We start from the raw sequence: 12,894 nt of genomic DNA on the forward strand, positions 1-12,894 counted from the left end.
ACCTCGTGGGATGCGGGGGGGACACTGTGGGACCCCGTAGGGTGCTGGGGGACACCGTGGGATGCAGGGGAGGACGCTGGGGGATGCCGTAGGGTGCTGGGGGACACTGGGGGATGCCAGGGGACGTCATGGGACATGCTGGGACCCCGTGGGGTGCTGGAGGACGCTGCGTGGCAGCCATGGGCACGGTGGGATGCCATGGGGTGCTGTGTGACACCAGTGGGCATGGTGTGACACCCCCCCTCCCCCCCCCGTAGGCACTGTGGGGCATTTTGGGGCACCACGGGACGCTGCGAGACCTTGTGAGGTGTCGGGGGACCCCGAGGGCCCGGTGGGACGCCACGGGAGGCCCCAGGACAGTGCGGGGCCGCAGATGCTGCAGGGGGCAGGCAGCGCCGGGGGTCTGTGCGGTGCCGGGGGGGTCCCGGAGCGCTCCCCCCCGCCCGGGATCTCCCAGCCTCGCCCCGGGGGCCGCGCCCTCCCGCGCCGACACCCCTGCCCCGAACGGCCGATTTCAGCCCTTTTGTCCCCTTCGCCGCGCCGTCCGACACACCGCCCGCCGCGCCGCTTAGTCCCGCCTCACTCAGGCGCTGATTGGCCAGCGCCCGCCGCTCCGCGTTGCCATTGGTCCGCCGGCGGTCCGGTTTAACCAGGCGGGAGCGCGGTTGCCATAGTGACGGCGGGAGGGGCGGTGGCGGCCCCGGCCCGGCCGTGGCGGCGCAGCGGGACGAGCCCGGGAGTGCGGCCCCGGCGGGGCTCTGCCCGCGGCCGCTCGGTAACGGCGGGCGCGGGGCACTGTGGGTAGCGGCCGCCACCGCCCCGGGGCGCGGGGCACTGTGGGATGCTTGGCCGGAGCGCGGGGGGTTGTGGGTAGCGGCCCCGGGCTCGGCGCACGGCGGAGAGAGCGGGGGGCCCCGCAGCGGCCGCGGCTCGGGCCGGGCCTGGCCCCCCCCCCCCCCCCCCCCCCCGTGCCCTGCCCTGCCCCGCCCAGCGCCGCCGCCAACGGCCGCGGGTCTGCGGCAGCCGATACCGCCGGTGGGTTCGGTGTCGGCCTGCGGAGATAAAGGAGGCGGGTGCGGAGCTGTCCCGGCGCCTCCCGCCGAGGGCGGGGCTCGGAGGGCTCAGCGGGAGCCGGGCCGCCGCCCCGGGAGTGGCCGGCCCCGGGCGGGGGGGTCTGGCTCCCTGGGGAGGCTGCCCGGTGCACCGGGGCTGATACCCGGGCGGGAGCGGGGCTGCTGTGGGCTCCTTCCCCCGGCCGCGACGGGGCTCCGGGTGTGTCCAGGGGAAGGGACTTTACCGGCCCCGCTGCCTGCGTGGGCTCGGTGTCGCCGGTGTCCCCGGCAGGAGCCATGCACCTTGCCCTCGCTGGGGATTCCAGCCGCCTTTTCCACCCCTCGGAGTCACCGGGCCGCTGCCGCCGATTCTAGGAATCGGGGGGCGCTGGTGTTTCTGACTGACCGACTTAGTTCCTTTTCTGTTTCAAAGGGAGACGCTGGTTTTCACCATGAATTTTGAAGGTCTCGACCCCTCCCTTGCTGAGTATGCTCCCCCCCTCCACCCCGCGCTGGACCCCGTCCTGGACCCCCATCTCAACCCCAGCTTGCTGCAGAATGTGGAGCTGGATCCTGAGGGGGTGCCCTTAGAGGGTATCGCGGTGCCGGAGTCGGTGCACCTCATGGAGGGCATGTACAGCGAGCTGCACACCGCCGTCTCCGAAGTGGGGGTGCCCGTCTCCGTCTCCCATTTCGACCTGCACGAGGAGATGCTCTGGGTTGGGAACCACGGGGTAGGTGCCCGCTCCGGGAGCGGGGCAGGGAGGGTCTCTGCCCGGGCCAGGCCGGCTCTTGCAGCCTGACACTGACCCGCTGTGAGGGGCTGGGCCGAGCTGGCGGTGGGTGGCGAGCAGTTCGGCGTGGGGCCGAGCCGGAGAGTCCTGCTCAAACCGGGGTTGTGCCGCAGTGGCGCAGAGCTGCTGCCCGGAGGTGGCTGATGCATCTCGGAGCACAAACCTCTTGGCGTTTCCCAAGTAACTTTAGTGCCCTGACGTGTGGGGCTGCTCGAGCTTTTCGTTTGCTGCTCGTGTCTGCAGGCATCTGCCTGGCAGGGAAACGCCCGAGCGGCCCTCCACAGCCCGGGGCAGGCGGCGGGGCGGAAGCCCCCCGCAGGCTGGCTGAGGCCGAGAGCCCACCTGCGCCCCGGAGCTGGCGCAGGGCACAGCGGCCTTGGCCTGTGTCGCATCCAAGTGAAGCTGGGGCAGGTCTTGACGAGCCTGTCCCCGGCTGGTTTTAGGGCCACGCCACCTCCTTCTTCGGCCCGACGCTGGAGCGATACTCCTCCTTCCAAGTGAACAGCAGTGACGACATCCGCCAGATCCAGAGCCTGGAGAACGGTGTCCTTTTCCTGACCAAAACCAACCTGAAGTACATGTCACGAGGCGGCCTGATCATGTTTGACTACCTGTGAGTGCCTTCCCCGGGCAGCAGGCGGGTCGTGCTGGCCCTCGAGCTGCCCCTGTGCTGGGGGAGACGGTCCCGGCCCCTCTGCCGGCAGCGTGAAGGCTGGATCTGGGAGAGGGCGAGGGCAGATCCTCCTCTCCCTTCCCTGCTGCTTCCCGGGGCTGAGCAGGAGCGCAAGGGCTGTCCTCTCCCCTCTCCCGCAGCATGGATGAGTCGGAGGACATGCACAGTCTCCTGCTGACGGACAGCAGCACGCTGCTCGTTGGCGGGCTGCAGAACCACGTCCTTGAGATAGACCTCAACACCGTCCAGGAGACGCAGAAGGTACGGCTGGGCTGGGGACCGCTCCCTGCTGCGGGGAGGTGCTTTGTTCTGGGGCTCAGCCCCGCTCACCCCGCTCCTGGGCCTCCTTCCCAGTACACCGTGGAGGTTCCCGGCATCACCATCATGAGGCAATCGAACCGCTTCTTCTTCTGCGGGCACACCTCGGGGAAGGTAACACCAGCCCCGTCCTACCTGGCAGCCCTCCTGGCGCTTGGCTTCTCTCTGGGATACCCTGGAGTTGGTGCCCAGCTTTTCCCAGAGCTCAAGGGGCTCCAAGGAGCCGTCGGCCGCCTGCGTGGCACCCAGCACCCCCGTCTCACCCTCCCAGGTCTCCCTGCGCGACCTGCGCACGTTCGTGGCGGAGCACGAATTTGACGCGTACTCGGGCAGCTTGTCCGATTTCGACGTCCACGGGAACCTGCTGGTGACCTGCGGCTTCTCCAGCCGGATGAACGGCCTCGCCTGCGACCGCTTCCTGAAGGTCTACGACCTGCGCATGATGCGGGCCACCACCCCGCTGCAGGTCCACATCGACCCCTTCTTCCTCCGCTTCATCCCCACCTACACCTCCCGCCTGGCCATCATCTCCCAGACAGGTGGGTGAAGCCGCGTCCCCCACCCGGACGGGCTCCGCTCCCCTGGTGAGCGCGGGGTGACATCCCAGCATCATCCCAGCATCCCCCAGGCTTAGGGTCAAATCCCAGCGGGACAGAGAGGGCCGAGCGCTCTCGATCCCGTGCTTCCCCCTCGCGCAGGTCAGTGCCAGTTCTGCGAGCCCACCGGCCTGGCCAACCCCGCTGACATCTTCCACGTGAACACGGTCGGGCCCCTCATCATGACCTTCGACGTCTCGGCCAGCAAGCAGGCCCTGGCCTTCGGCGACTCGGAGGGGTGCGTCCACCTCTGGGCCGACTCCCCGGAGGTCACCTTCAACACCTACTCCCGGGAGACCGACTTCGCCCTGCCCTGCATCGTGGACACGCTGCCCCACTTGGACTGGAACCAGGACCTCGTCCCGCTCTCGCTCATCCCCGTGCCGCTGACCAGCGACACCCTGCTCTCCGACTGGCCTGCTGCCAACTCTGCCCCGGCACCCCGGTAATTTCCCAGTCTCTGCCAGCGAAAACCAGCACGGGAAAGCCGGTCCTGGCAGAGCTTCTCTCCTTCCCTGGGTCTTGAGAGCAGGAGAGCGGCTCTGTCGCTCCCCCTGCTCCCCCGTCCCGTGGCTGGCGCTGCCCTTCCTCATTGTGTGCCCTGTGAAGAGCAGGATAAGTTCCCCGTGGTGGAGCTTAACCGCCGAGGTGCAGTGGCCGGGCGGGTCTGAAGGCAGCAGGGTACGGCCAAACCTCTGTCTTCGTGGTGGGCGGATCCCAGTGGGATCCTGGCTGTGTCCTGCCCGTGTGGGAACTCCTGGTTTTCCTCTGCCTGAGCCCTGTCCTGAACACGCCTGTGCTGCTGCCGTGTTCTGGCGTAGCCCAGGCGTTTGGCTGTGATGGGAAATGAACCTGGGGGAAACCCTGTGACCCGCTGGGGGGTCCCTGAGCGCACCCAGCAAGGCCCTTGGTTAAATGGTGCTGCCAAACGGAGCAGCCTCTGAGTCGCAGCGTGTTTTACAGGCGAGCCCCTCCGGTAGATCCCGAAATTTTGCGCACCATGAAGAAAGTGGGGTTCATCGGCTATGCCCCAAACCCAAGGACCAAGCTCCGCAACCAGGTACCCGCCGTCAGGAGGGGATTGTGTGGGGCGTGGGGCACTTCTGCCAGCAGCGGAGGTCTGCAGCTCGGGTGGGGAGGGAGCTCTCGCTGCGTGCTGAGCGACCTCGGAGCTTTTCGCAGGGCTCGGGACAGGGGTGAGGGATGAAACTCTCCGGCTTGGGGCGTTGCAGGAGGCAGGTGTGTAGTTTGGAGGCGACAGCTTTTCTTGAGCAGTGTCAGCGGGTGAGGCAGCCCTGGGCAAGGGCTGGACTCTCCCCCTCGAGCCACAATCCCGGTTCTATCGATCTCTGTGGTAGGAAAGGTTTGAGCTGTCCGGTTTGGAGGTTTATGGCACGTCCCTCGCCCTTGGGAAAACACTGCTGTGTTTCGCCCTCGCCCGCAGCGCCGCTGTAGTTTCCCGCGGTGATAAGTCCCTTGTAAGAAGGAAGGTGTGGAGGCCTCGTGCAGGTTAAGGGAGGGCCCCGCTCCTTTCTGGTTTATTCCTTTGCTCATTCGGGGAAGCAGGAAAGCCCGGGAGTTGCTTGTTTCAGTACACGGTGCTTCTCTCCAGCTCAGGGTTCAGCGGCTCTTCCCTTCTCTTCCCCCTCGCAGATTCCCTACCGGTTAAAAGAGACGGACAATGAGTTCGACAGCTTCAGCCAAGTCCCCGAGTCCCCGATCGGGCGGGAGGAGGAGCCACACCTCTACAGGGTGGCCAAGAAGTACAGGAAGGTAGTGGCCTCCTGGGGCTGCTTTGCGCACGGCAGGGGGGCGGGCTGGGGGTCCCCAGGCTGGGCTTGTCTGGGGCGAAGGACCCGTCTGTGCCCAAGCACCCGCCCCCGTCTCCATGGGGAGCACTGGGCACGGCGCCGGTGTCCCGTGGCACGGGAAGGCGCCTGCTGAACCCGCTGCGCCTCTGCTCAGGTCACGATCAAATACTCCAAGCTGGGGCTGGAAGACTTTGACTTCAAGCATTACAACAAGACGCTGTTTGCGGGGCTGGAGCCCCATATCCCCAACGCCTACTGCAACTGTATGATCCAGGTGGGAGAGGCCCCAGCCCTGCCCGGACCACCGTGCCCCCCGGGACCTCCCCTGACTGCTCCGTCTCTGCCAGGTGCTGTATTTCTTGGAGCCGGTCCGCTGCCTGGTCCAGAACCACCTGTGCCAGAAGGAGTTCTGCCTGGGCTGCGAGCTGGGCTTGCTCTTCCACATGCTGGACCTGTCCCGAGGAGACCCCTGCCAGGTCCGTGGCGAGCCCGTGTGGGGGCGGTGGGCTGGGCTGCCTGGGAGGGTGAGAGAGATGGCAGAGGAGCACGAGCCGGGTGGTGCCGGGTCCTCGGTGATGGCATCACACCCCGTGGAAACTCCTGTCACTTGACCTCGGTGACATGCCGCTCTTGCCCCATCCGCAGGGAAGCAACTTTTTGCGGGCTTTCCGCACAATCCCAGAGGCTTCGGCACTGGGGCTGATCCTGGCTGACTCGGATGAAGCCACAGGGAAGGTGAACCTGGGGCGGCTGATTCAGAGCTGGAACCGTTTCATCCTTACTCAGCTGCACCAGGAAACCCAGGAGCAGGAGGGACCGCAGGCGTACCGGGGGGCTGGCAGCAGGTAAGCCCCTGGCCCAGGGACAGGACAGGGAGTGCCTGAACCAGGGAGCGGGGCTGGCTGCCAGAGGCCCCGGGAAGGAGCTTTCTGGCCGCTCACGTCTGCCCTGAGGGCTGCAGAGGACAAGCAGAGCCGCGGCTGCCCCTGCAGCAGGGTCTGAACCGTGCCTAGCCTCCCCCCTGCTCGGGGGTTGGGGCTGCGTGGGGGGCACCAGCTCTGCAACCCGACGGCTGGTTCCCCGAGAGCTGCTGGAATTCGGGTGCTGGCCCTGAACGGCCCTTGTGCAGCCGGAGGCGTGCGGGTCCCCGGTGCTCGGCCCGCCGTACCACCAGCCCTGCTCCGCGGGGATCCTGCTGACCCCGGTGCTCTCTTTCTCCAGCAGCTTTGGGTCCTCGGGGGACTCGGTTATCGGGCAGCTCTTCAGCTGCGAGATGGAGAACTGCAGCATGTGTCGCTGTGGCAAGGAAACGGTCCGCGTGTCCTCCACGCTGCTCTTCACCCTCTCCTACCCCGAGAGCGCTGGTAACAGGCAGGGCCGGGCAGGGCAGGGCAGGGCCGGGCAGGTTTAATGCTGCTGCACTTCCGTGGCTGGGTGGGGTTGTGACCAGCACAACCGAGCCGTGACTTTCCCAGGTGACAGACACCTGCGGCGAGGAGCTTTGCAGTGGTCTGTCCCGGGCTGCGGCAGACCCAGCAGCCAAGGTCTAATGGTGGGTTTCCAACCAGCCGAGGTTTTGGCTACAGAAAGGCAGATTTGGGGGTTGACCTTCTCGCTGGTGGTTGTGAGGAAAACCCCAGAGGTTTGGCTGAGCTAAATTGGTAGAGATTTGTGTGTTGGAAGGTGACGTTACTCTTTCTCCCTTCAGAAAAGCCGGTCAAAGACTACGAGTTTGCCCAGATTTTAAAGCGAAGCATCTGCTTGGAGCAGAACACGCAAGCCTGGTGCGAGAACTGTGAGAAGTACCAGCCCACGGTGAGCCCCGCAGCGGGGTGCGAGCACGTCGCGCTTCATGGGCTACGAGGGGGTGTGGGAGAAGGGCATGAGCGCCCCGTGGCACCGGCTGAGCGGGGGCAGTTTCTCCATTAGTCAGTGGGGAACCTCCTGAGCAGATGCTGGAGATTCGGTTCCTGGCCTGGCTGGCAAGCCGGCCCGGCGCGGGGTATTTCCTGGGCTGCGCGAGCGCTGGAACGCGTCTCGCAGGTCACACAGCTCCCTGCTGAATCCCCCCGGGGTAGGGGGCAGGGGGAGACCCCCCGGGAGCTGAGCACACCCGCTGGGATGCGGTGGCCTGCTCCCGCCTCGGCGGCTCGTGCGGTACCCCCAGCCACCAGGATCGGGGCCAGGCAGGGGCAGGAAGCTCTGCAGGCGAAGGCGCTGGAGGAGGCGAGAGGGCAGCACGTGCCAAATGCGGTTTTGAGCCTCTCCAGGGCTCTTGGTGCTGCCCGGCTTCCATCTCCTGCTCTCCCTGCAGGTCCAGACGCGGAACATCCGCTGCCTGCCAGACGTCCTGGTCATTAACTGCGAGGTGAACAGCTCCAAGGAGGCAGATTTCTGGAAGACCCAGGCTGAGGTGGGGGAGACACTTTGGGGCAGAAGCAGGCTTGTTCTCCCTGGCACACGGGGTTTGCTGCGTGTCCCGTTGTGCGGAGGTGGTTTCGCTCTGACCTCGCTGTCTCTAACAGCCTCTCGCTCTCTGCCCGAGCGTCACCCTGCTTTGTTCACAGAGGACACGTTGGCATTCGGTCATGCTTGTGGCATGAGCCGTGCGTTCGGAGTCGGAAAGGACGAGATCTCCTGCCATGGCAAAGCTGACGGGACTGCAGTAGAGTCACTCCCTCATTCCCCCAGTCCCGCAGGACCTAGGAGCAGCCAGAGCACAAGCTCAGCAGAGAGCGGGCGGACAGTCGGGTTTCCCTCGCTGTCTTTTTCCCTGTCACCGACTTTAAAGTCCCTGTCTTTTCCCCACTTCTGGCCTGGCTGTCACCCACGTGTCCCCAAGCCCAGCCTGTCACTCTGCGCTGACGCTTGCCTGTGTTTCGTTGCCAGTATGCCTTTCAGAAAGCCGTGATGAAGAGAGGAGGCTTTGAGATCACCAAAGGAAAAGAAATCTCACTTGGAGAGTGGTAGGTGACCGTTCCTGGGGTGGTGACTCTAAGCAGTGACGCCTTCTGGGTTGTTCTTTGGGCCTTGGAGAGCTCAGGGCCATTCCTCATCATCGATAATCTGCCTGTCTGTAGCTCCTTGTGGGCTCTGAACTGGAACAGCCTCACTGCTGCTCTGAGACCGCGACCCTGTGTGGGCGCTCTGCGCAGCATCCCCTTCAGATACCCCTTGCGATCCACCTTGTGCATCCACTTTTGAGCCCCCAGCCCTCATTCCCCTTCCCTTTCCAGGTCGACAAAAGACCCAGGACTCTGTATTGGCCCTTTCTGGCCAAAATTAGCTGGCCACCTTTGCCAGGGTCCTGCTCTAGGCAGCTGCGGGGAGGTGGGGCAGCTCTGGCTTCCCCATTTGTCCTGCAGAAGGTTTAGGAACAAGCTGGCGAGTGGGTGGCGTGATGGGGATCCTGCTCCAGAGAAGTTGGCCTGGATGAAGCTTTGTGACTCCTGACTCGGCCTTCCATGATTCTCTGTGCAGGAAGGATCTGGGGAACCCCAACACGGGGCATTCGTATCCTTCCGTGGAGGAACTGAAGAACATTTGGATCCCCCACACCATCAAGATGAGGCTGACCAAGAGCAAGGAGCTAGATGTGAGCAACTGGAGTGAGAGTGATGAGGTAAAGGCTGATGAGATCCCTCTGGGGCTACGTGGCTGCGTGCACGTGGGGCTGCGGGAGCAGAACTGCCTCAGAACCGCTTTCTGCGGAGCGTGCATGGGCGAGAGATGGCCACGCTGTCCTGGGGACACCTTGGGTGAGCATGGAAACCTCTGGGTTGGTGGTGAGGCAGCATGTCCGAGCTCTGGGGTTTGGCTTGGAGGCCTGGGAGCTGCCTGGCAGGCACCCCGGGCTCAGACATTTCCCCTGGGGCCGGTTCCTCCCACAGCTGAGCCCGACTGATGACCCCGAGTCGGTTTATGTCTACGATCTCATGGCCACCGTCGTCCACATCCTGGATTCCCGCACGGGGGGCAGCCTGGTGGGGCACATCAAAGTGGGAGAGACCTACCACCAAAGGAAGGAGGTGAGGAGCCCTGCGGGACAGGCGCCTTCCCGCCCACCGCCGCCGTACCCACAGGCTGCCGAGGGCAGCCCCGCTCCCGGGAGCCCCGCCTTGCCGAGGGGCGCTCGCCTGCGACTCGCTCAGGGACGGGGCTGTTGAACGGATCCGTTCCCGGGTCTCTTAGTCAAGTGTTGAGTGTTTGAAGGTGCCAGGCGGCCCGAAACAGGCACCTTGCGGGGAGGGAAGGGCTGAAGCAGCGCTCTGCCCATGCTTACACAGGCTGGTTCCTCCTGGGTCACGGGTGGGCTGTCACCTTGTCCTTGTGCTTCCAGGTAAGGGCTGGGACAGCATCTCCTTCCCGAGGAAAGGGGGCTGGTCTGGGCAGTCCTGTTGCCTGGTGGAGATGCCCAAGCCAGGAGTTCCCAGAGTGTGTCAAGGCTGCATCCCTGCCTCTTATCTCTTGCATCTCCGTGGAGTTTTGGCTAGGAGTTGGGCAGAGGCCACGCCTGTCCAGCCCCAGTGCTTCACATGCGTGTCGTCACCACCCAGGCCAGCAGGGATTTCCCCACAGTGTCCCAGGAAGGGCGGGAGTTCCCACATGGCATTGTCACACCCTTCTTTCCCTGGTAACTGGGTAGAGGAGTCATTGCCTTTGCCTCGGGGGGGGCCCTAAGGCAGTGCCTGTGCCTCTCCCCCCAGGGAGTCACACACCAGCAGTGGTACCTCTTCAACGACTTCCTCATCGAGCCGGTGGATAAGGTGAGCGCTCGGGGCAGTGCCACCGGCCGTGGCGAGACCGTGGCTGCGTGGACCCCGTGGAGGGGGGTTCCCTGCCTCACACCCCACGCCGGGTCCCTGCTTTGTGTGTCCCGTGTCCCCCCCCCCTGCAGTGCGAGGCGGTGCAGTTCGACATGAGCTGGAAGGTGCCGGCTATCCTGTACTACGCCCGGAGGAACCTCAACGCCAAGTACAACCTCGTCAGTGAGTGTCCGGGGTGGAAGTGGCTGCGTGGCCGGCGGCTCGTGGCTGACGTCCCTTCCCCTTTTTCTGCAGTCAAGAACCCCATCGAAGCCAGCGTGCTGCTGGCGGAGGCCTCCCTGGCTCGCAAGCAGCGCAAGTGCCACGCCACCTTCATCCCCCTCATGCTGAGCGAGATGCCGCAGGCGGGCGACCTGGTGGGGCTGGATGCCGAGTTCGTCACGCTGAACGAGGTCAGGCCTCCCTGCGGCAGGGGATGGGGTGCCGGGGCACGGGGCAGCCCCTCCGGGTGCGCCCGGTCCCCGCGGGGACGGCGGGAGCGGTCAGTCACCGCGCTCTCCTCTCGCCCGTCGCAGGAGGAGGCCGAGCTGCGCAGCGACGGGACCAAATCCACCATCAAGCCCAGCCAGATGTCGGTGGCCAGGATCACGTGCGTGCGCGGGCAGGGCCCGAACGAGGGCGTCCCCTTCATTGACGATTACATCTCCACCCAAGAGCAGGTACGGGGCCTCTGCCCGGCCTCCCCGAGGACACCGACCTGTTCTGCCTCCCCCTCCACGGAGGGGCACCCGCAGTAATGACAGCACCCTGTCCGGGATGCTGGCAGGGGACTCGGGGAGGGGGCAGACCCCCCGTGGCTGCCCCTTAGCCCTCCCAGCTCGCCTCCATGGGCCCTGGTCTCCGCAGGTGGTGGATTACCTGACCCAGTACTCAGGGATCAAACCGGGAGACCTGGATGCCAAGATCTCCTCCAAGCACCTCACCACTCTGAAATCCACCTACCTGAAGCTGCGCTTCCTCATCGACGTGGGAGTCAAGTTCGTGGGCCACGGGCTGCAGAAGGACTTCCGTGTCATCAACCTGATGGTGACAGCGCCAAGCCCCCCTCCCTCAGCCCGGGCGCGAGGGTCTCGGGGTGGGGCCAGGAGGCTGGTGGCAGTGCCGGGGCTCACCCCTGCCCCCCGCAGCAGCCCCCCCCTTGCCCTGGCAGCAGGACCCTCTCTGCCTTCCAGGTGCCTAAGGACCAGGTGATCGACACCGTCTACCTCTTCCACATCCCGAGGAAGAGGATGATTTCCCTGCGCTTCCTCGCTTGGTACTTCCTGGGTCAGTGGCTGAACCCTCAGAGCCGGGAGGAGCGGGAACGGGGTCTGGGGTCCCCGCCGGCCCCACTCCCTGACCGGGGGCTCTCCCTGCAGACCTGAAGATCCAGGGGGAGACCCACGACAGCATCGAGGACGCGCGGACGGCGCTGCAGCTCTACCGCAAGTACCTGGAGCTGAGCCCGCAGGGGGCCGAGCCCGAGGACTTCCGCAAGGTGCTCAAGGGCCTCTACGAGAAGGGCCGCAAGATGGACTGGAAGGTGCCGGAGCCCGACAGCCAGAGCAGCCCCAAGCGTAAGGCGCCGCCGCCGCAGCCCCCGCCGTGCCCCCCCGTCCCGCCGCCGCCCCCTCACCCTGCTTTCTCTCCGGCAGATGGGGCCGTGTACCCCCCGGTGCTCGCCCTGTGACCGGACCCCGGTGAGGAGCAGCCCCAGGAGCCCTCTGAGGGCGGCGGACACACCTGGAACTGGAACCAGCAGCGGGGACGGGGCTGTCCCCGACCCTGCCCGACCCCCCCCCCCCGGGGCCCGGCGCCCCGGGACTCCCTCTCCCTGCCGGGACCGGGAATCGCTGCCTCCCGCCCCCCCTCGCCCGCCGGTCCGGGCGCCCTCATAAAGCAGCCTCGGAGACCCGCGCCGCCGTCTGCTCCTTGGCTCCGTTAGGGGCCGGCACCGGGGACACGGCGCGGAGGAGCGGGACCGCGATCGGGGCCGGCACCGGGAACACGGCGCGTCCGCCGCAGCTCCGCGGCGGGGGCGGGGCCGGGGCCGCTTTGGGGGCGGGGTCGCGGCAGGCCACGCCTCCGCGGGGCCGAGCGCCACGCGGACCGGGCCCTGGCAGCGCCGGGGCCCTCGACGCTCGCCCCCGGCTGCCCGCGGCGCTGCCTGCGCACGGGACGGCCCCGCCGCTGGCCGAAGAGCCCCCCCGGCCGGTCCGACCGGCTTCGTCCCCCCGACCGGTTCGGCCGCCGTCCTCTCCGAGTGGCCTTCCGCCGCGGGGGGTCGGACGGGGGGGCGCGGCGGGACAGGCGGCGCCGCGGGCGGCCCCGGGACAGCTGGCGGCGGAGCGGGACGGGAGAGCGGCGCGGTACGGGGGGCTCGGCCGGGCCCGGGGCTCTGGGCTCGACCCTGGAGAGGAGGGAGCTGTGTGGGGGCCCTGGGCTCGACTCTGCAGGGGAGGGGGCTCTATAGGGGACTCCGGGCTCGACCGTGCAGGGGAGGGGGCTCTATAGGGGACTCCGGGCTCGACCGTGCAGGGGAGGGGGCTCTATAGGGGACTCCGGGCTCGACCGTGCAGGGCAGGGGGCTCTATAGGGGACTCCGGGCTCGACCGTGCAGGGCAGGGGGCTCTATAGGGGACTCCGGGCTCGACCCTGCAGGGCAGGGGGCTCTATAGGGGACTCCGGGCTCGACTGTGCAGGGGAGGGGGCTCTATAGGGGACTCCGGGCTCGACCCTGCAGGGCAGGGGGCTCTATAGGGGACTCCGGGCTCGACCGTGCAGGGGAGGGGGCTCTATAGGGGACTCCGGGCTCGACCATGTAAGGGAGGGGGCTCTATAGGGG

At 66.7% G+C, this 12,894-nt stretch overlaps 1 protein-coding gene across 1 annotated transcript; it reads left to right on the top strand.

Moving 5' to 3' along the window:
* Positions 1–1,504: 1,504 nt before the first annotated feature.
* PAN2 (poly(A) specific ribonuclease subunit PAN2) lies at positions 1,505–11,739 on the top strand. Its single transcript, XM_086478711.1, has 25 exons — positions 1,505–1,786; positions 2,290–2,459; positions 2,660–2,780; positions 2,874–2,951; positions 3,109–3,376; positions 3,536–3,878; positions 4,397–4,493; positions 5,087–5,206; positions 5,399–5,518; positions 5,592–5,720; positions 5,890–6,089; positions 6,466–6,608; positions 6,953–7,059; positions 7,559–7,657; positions 8,134–8,210; positions 8,725–8,866; positions 9,135–9,272; positions 9,951–10,010; positions 10,142–10,232; positions 10,305–10,462; positions 10,586–10,729; positions 10,917–11,096; positions 11,243–11,336; positions 11,429–11,626; positions 11,705–11,739. The coding sequence occupies exons 1-25, from the start codon at positions 1,505–1,507 to the stop codon at positions 11,737–11,739; spliced, it is 3,594 nt and encodes a 1,197-aa protein (XP_086334837.1).
* The last annotated feature ends 1,155 nt before the right edge of the window (positions 11,740–12,894 follow it).

The sequence above is a fragment of the Leptosomus discolor genome, chromosome 27, assembly GCF_034619465.1.
Source record: "Leptosomus discolor isolate bLepDis1 chromosome 27, bLepDis1.hap2, whole genome shotgun sequence".
NCBI lineage: Eukaryota > Metazoa > Chordata > Aves > Leptosomiformes > Leptosomidae > Leptosomus > Leptosomus discolor.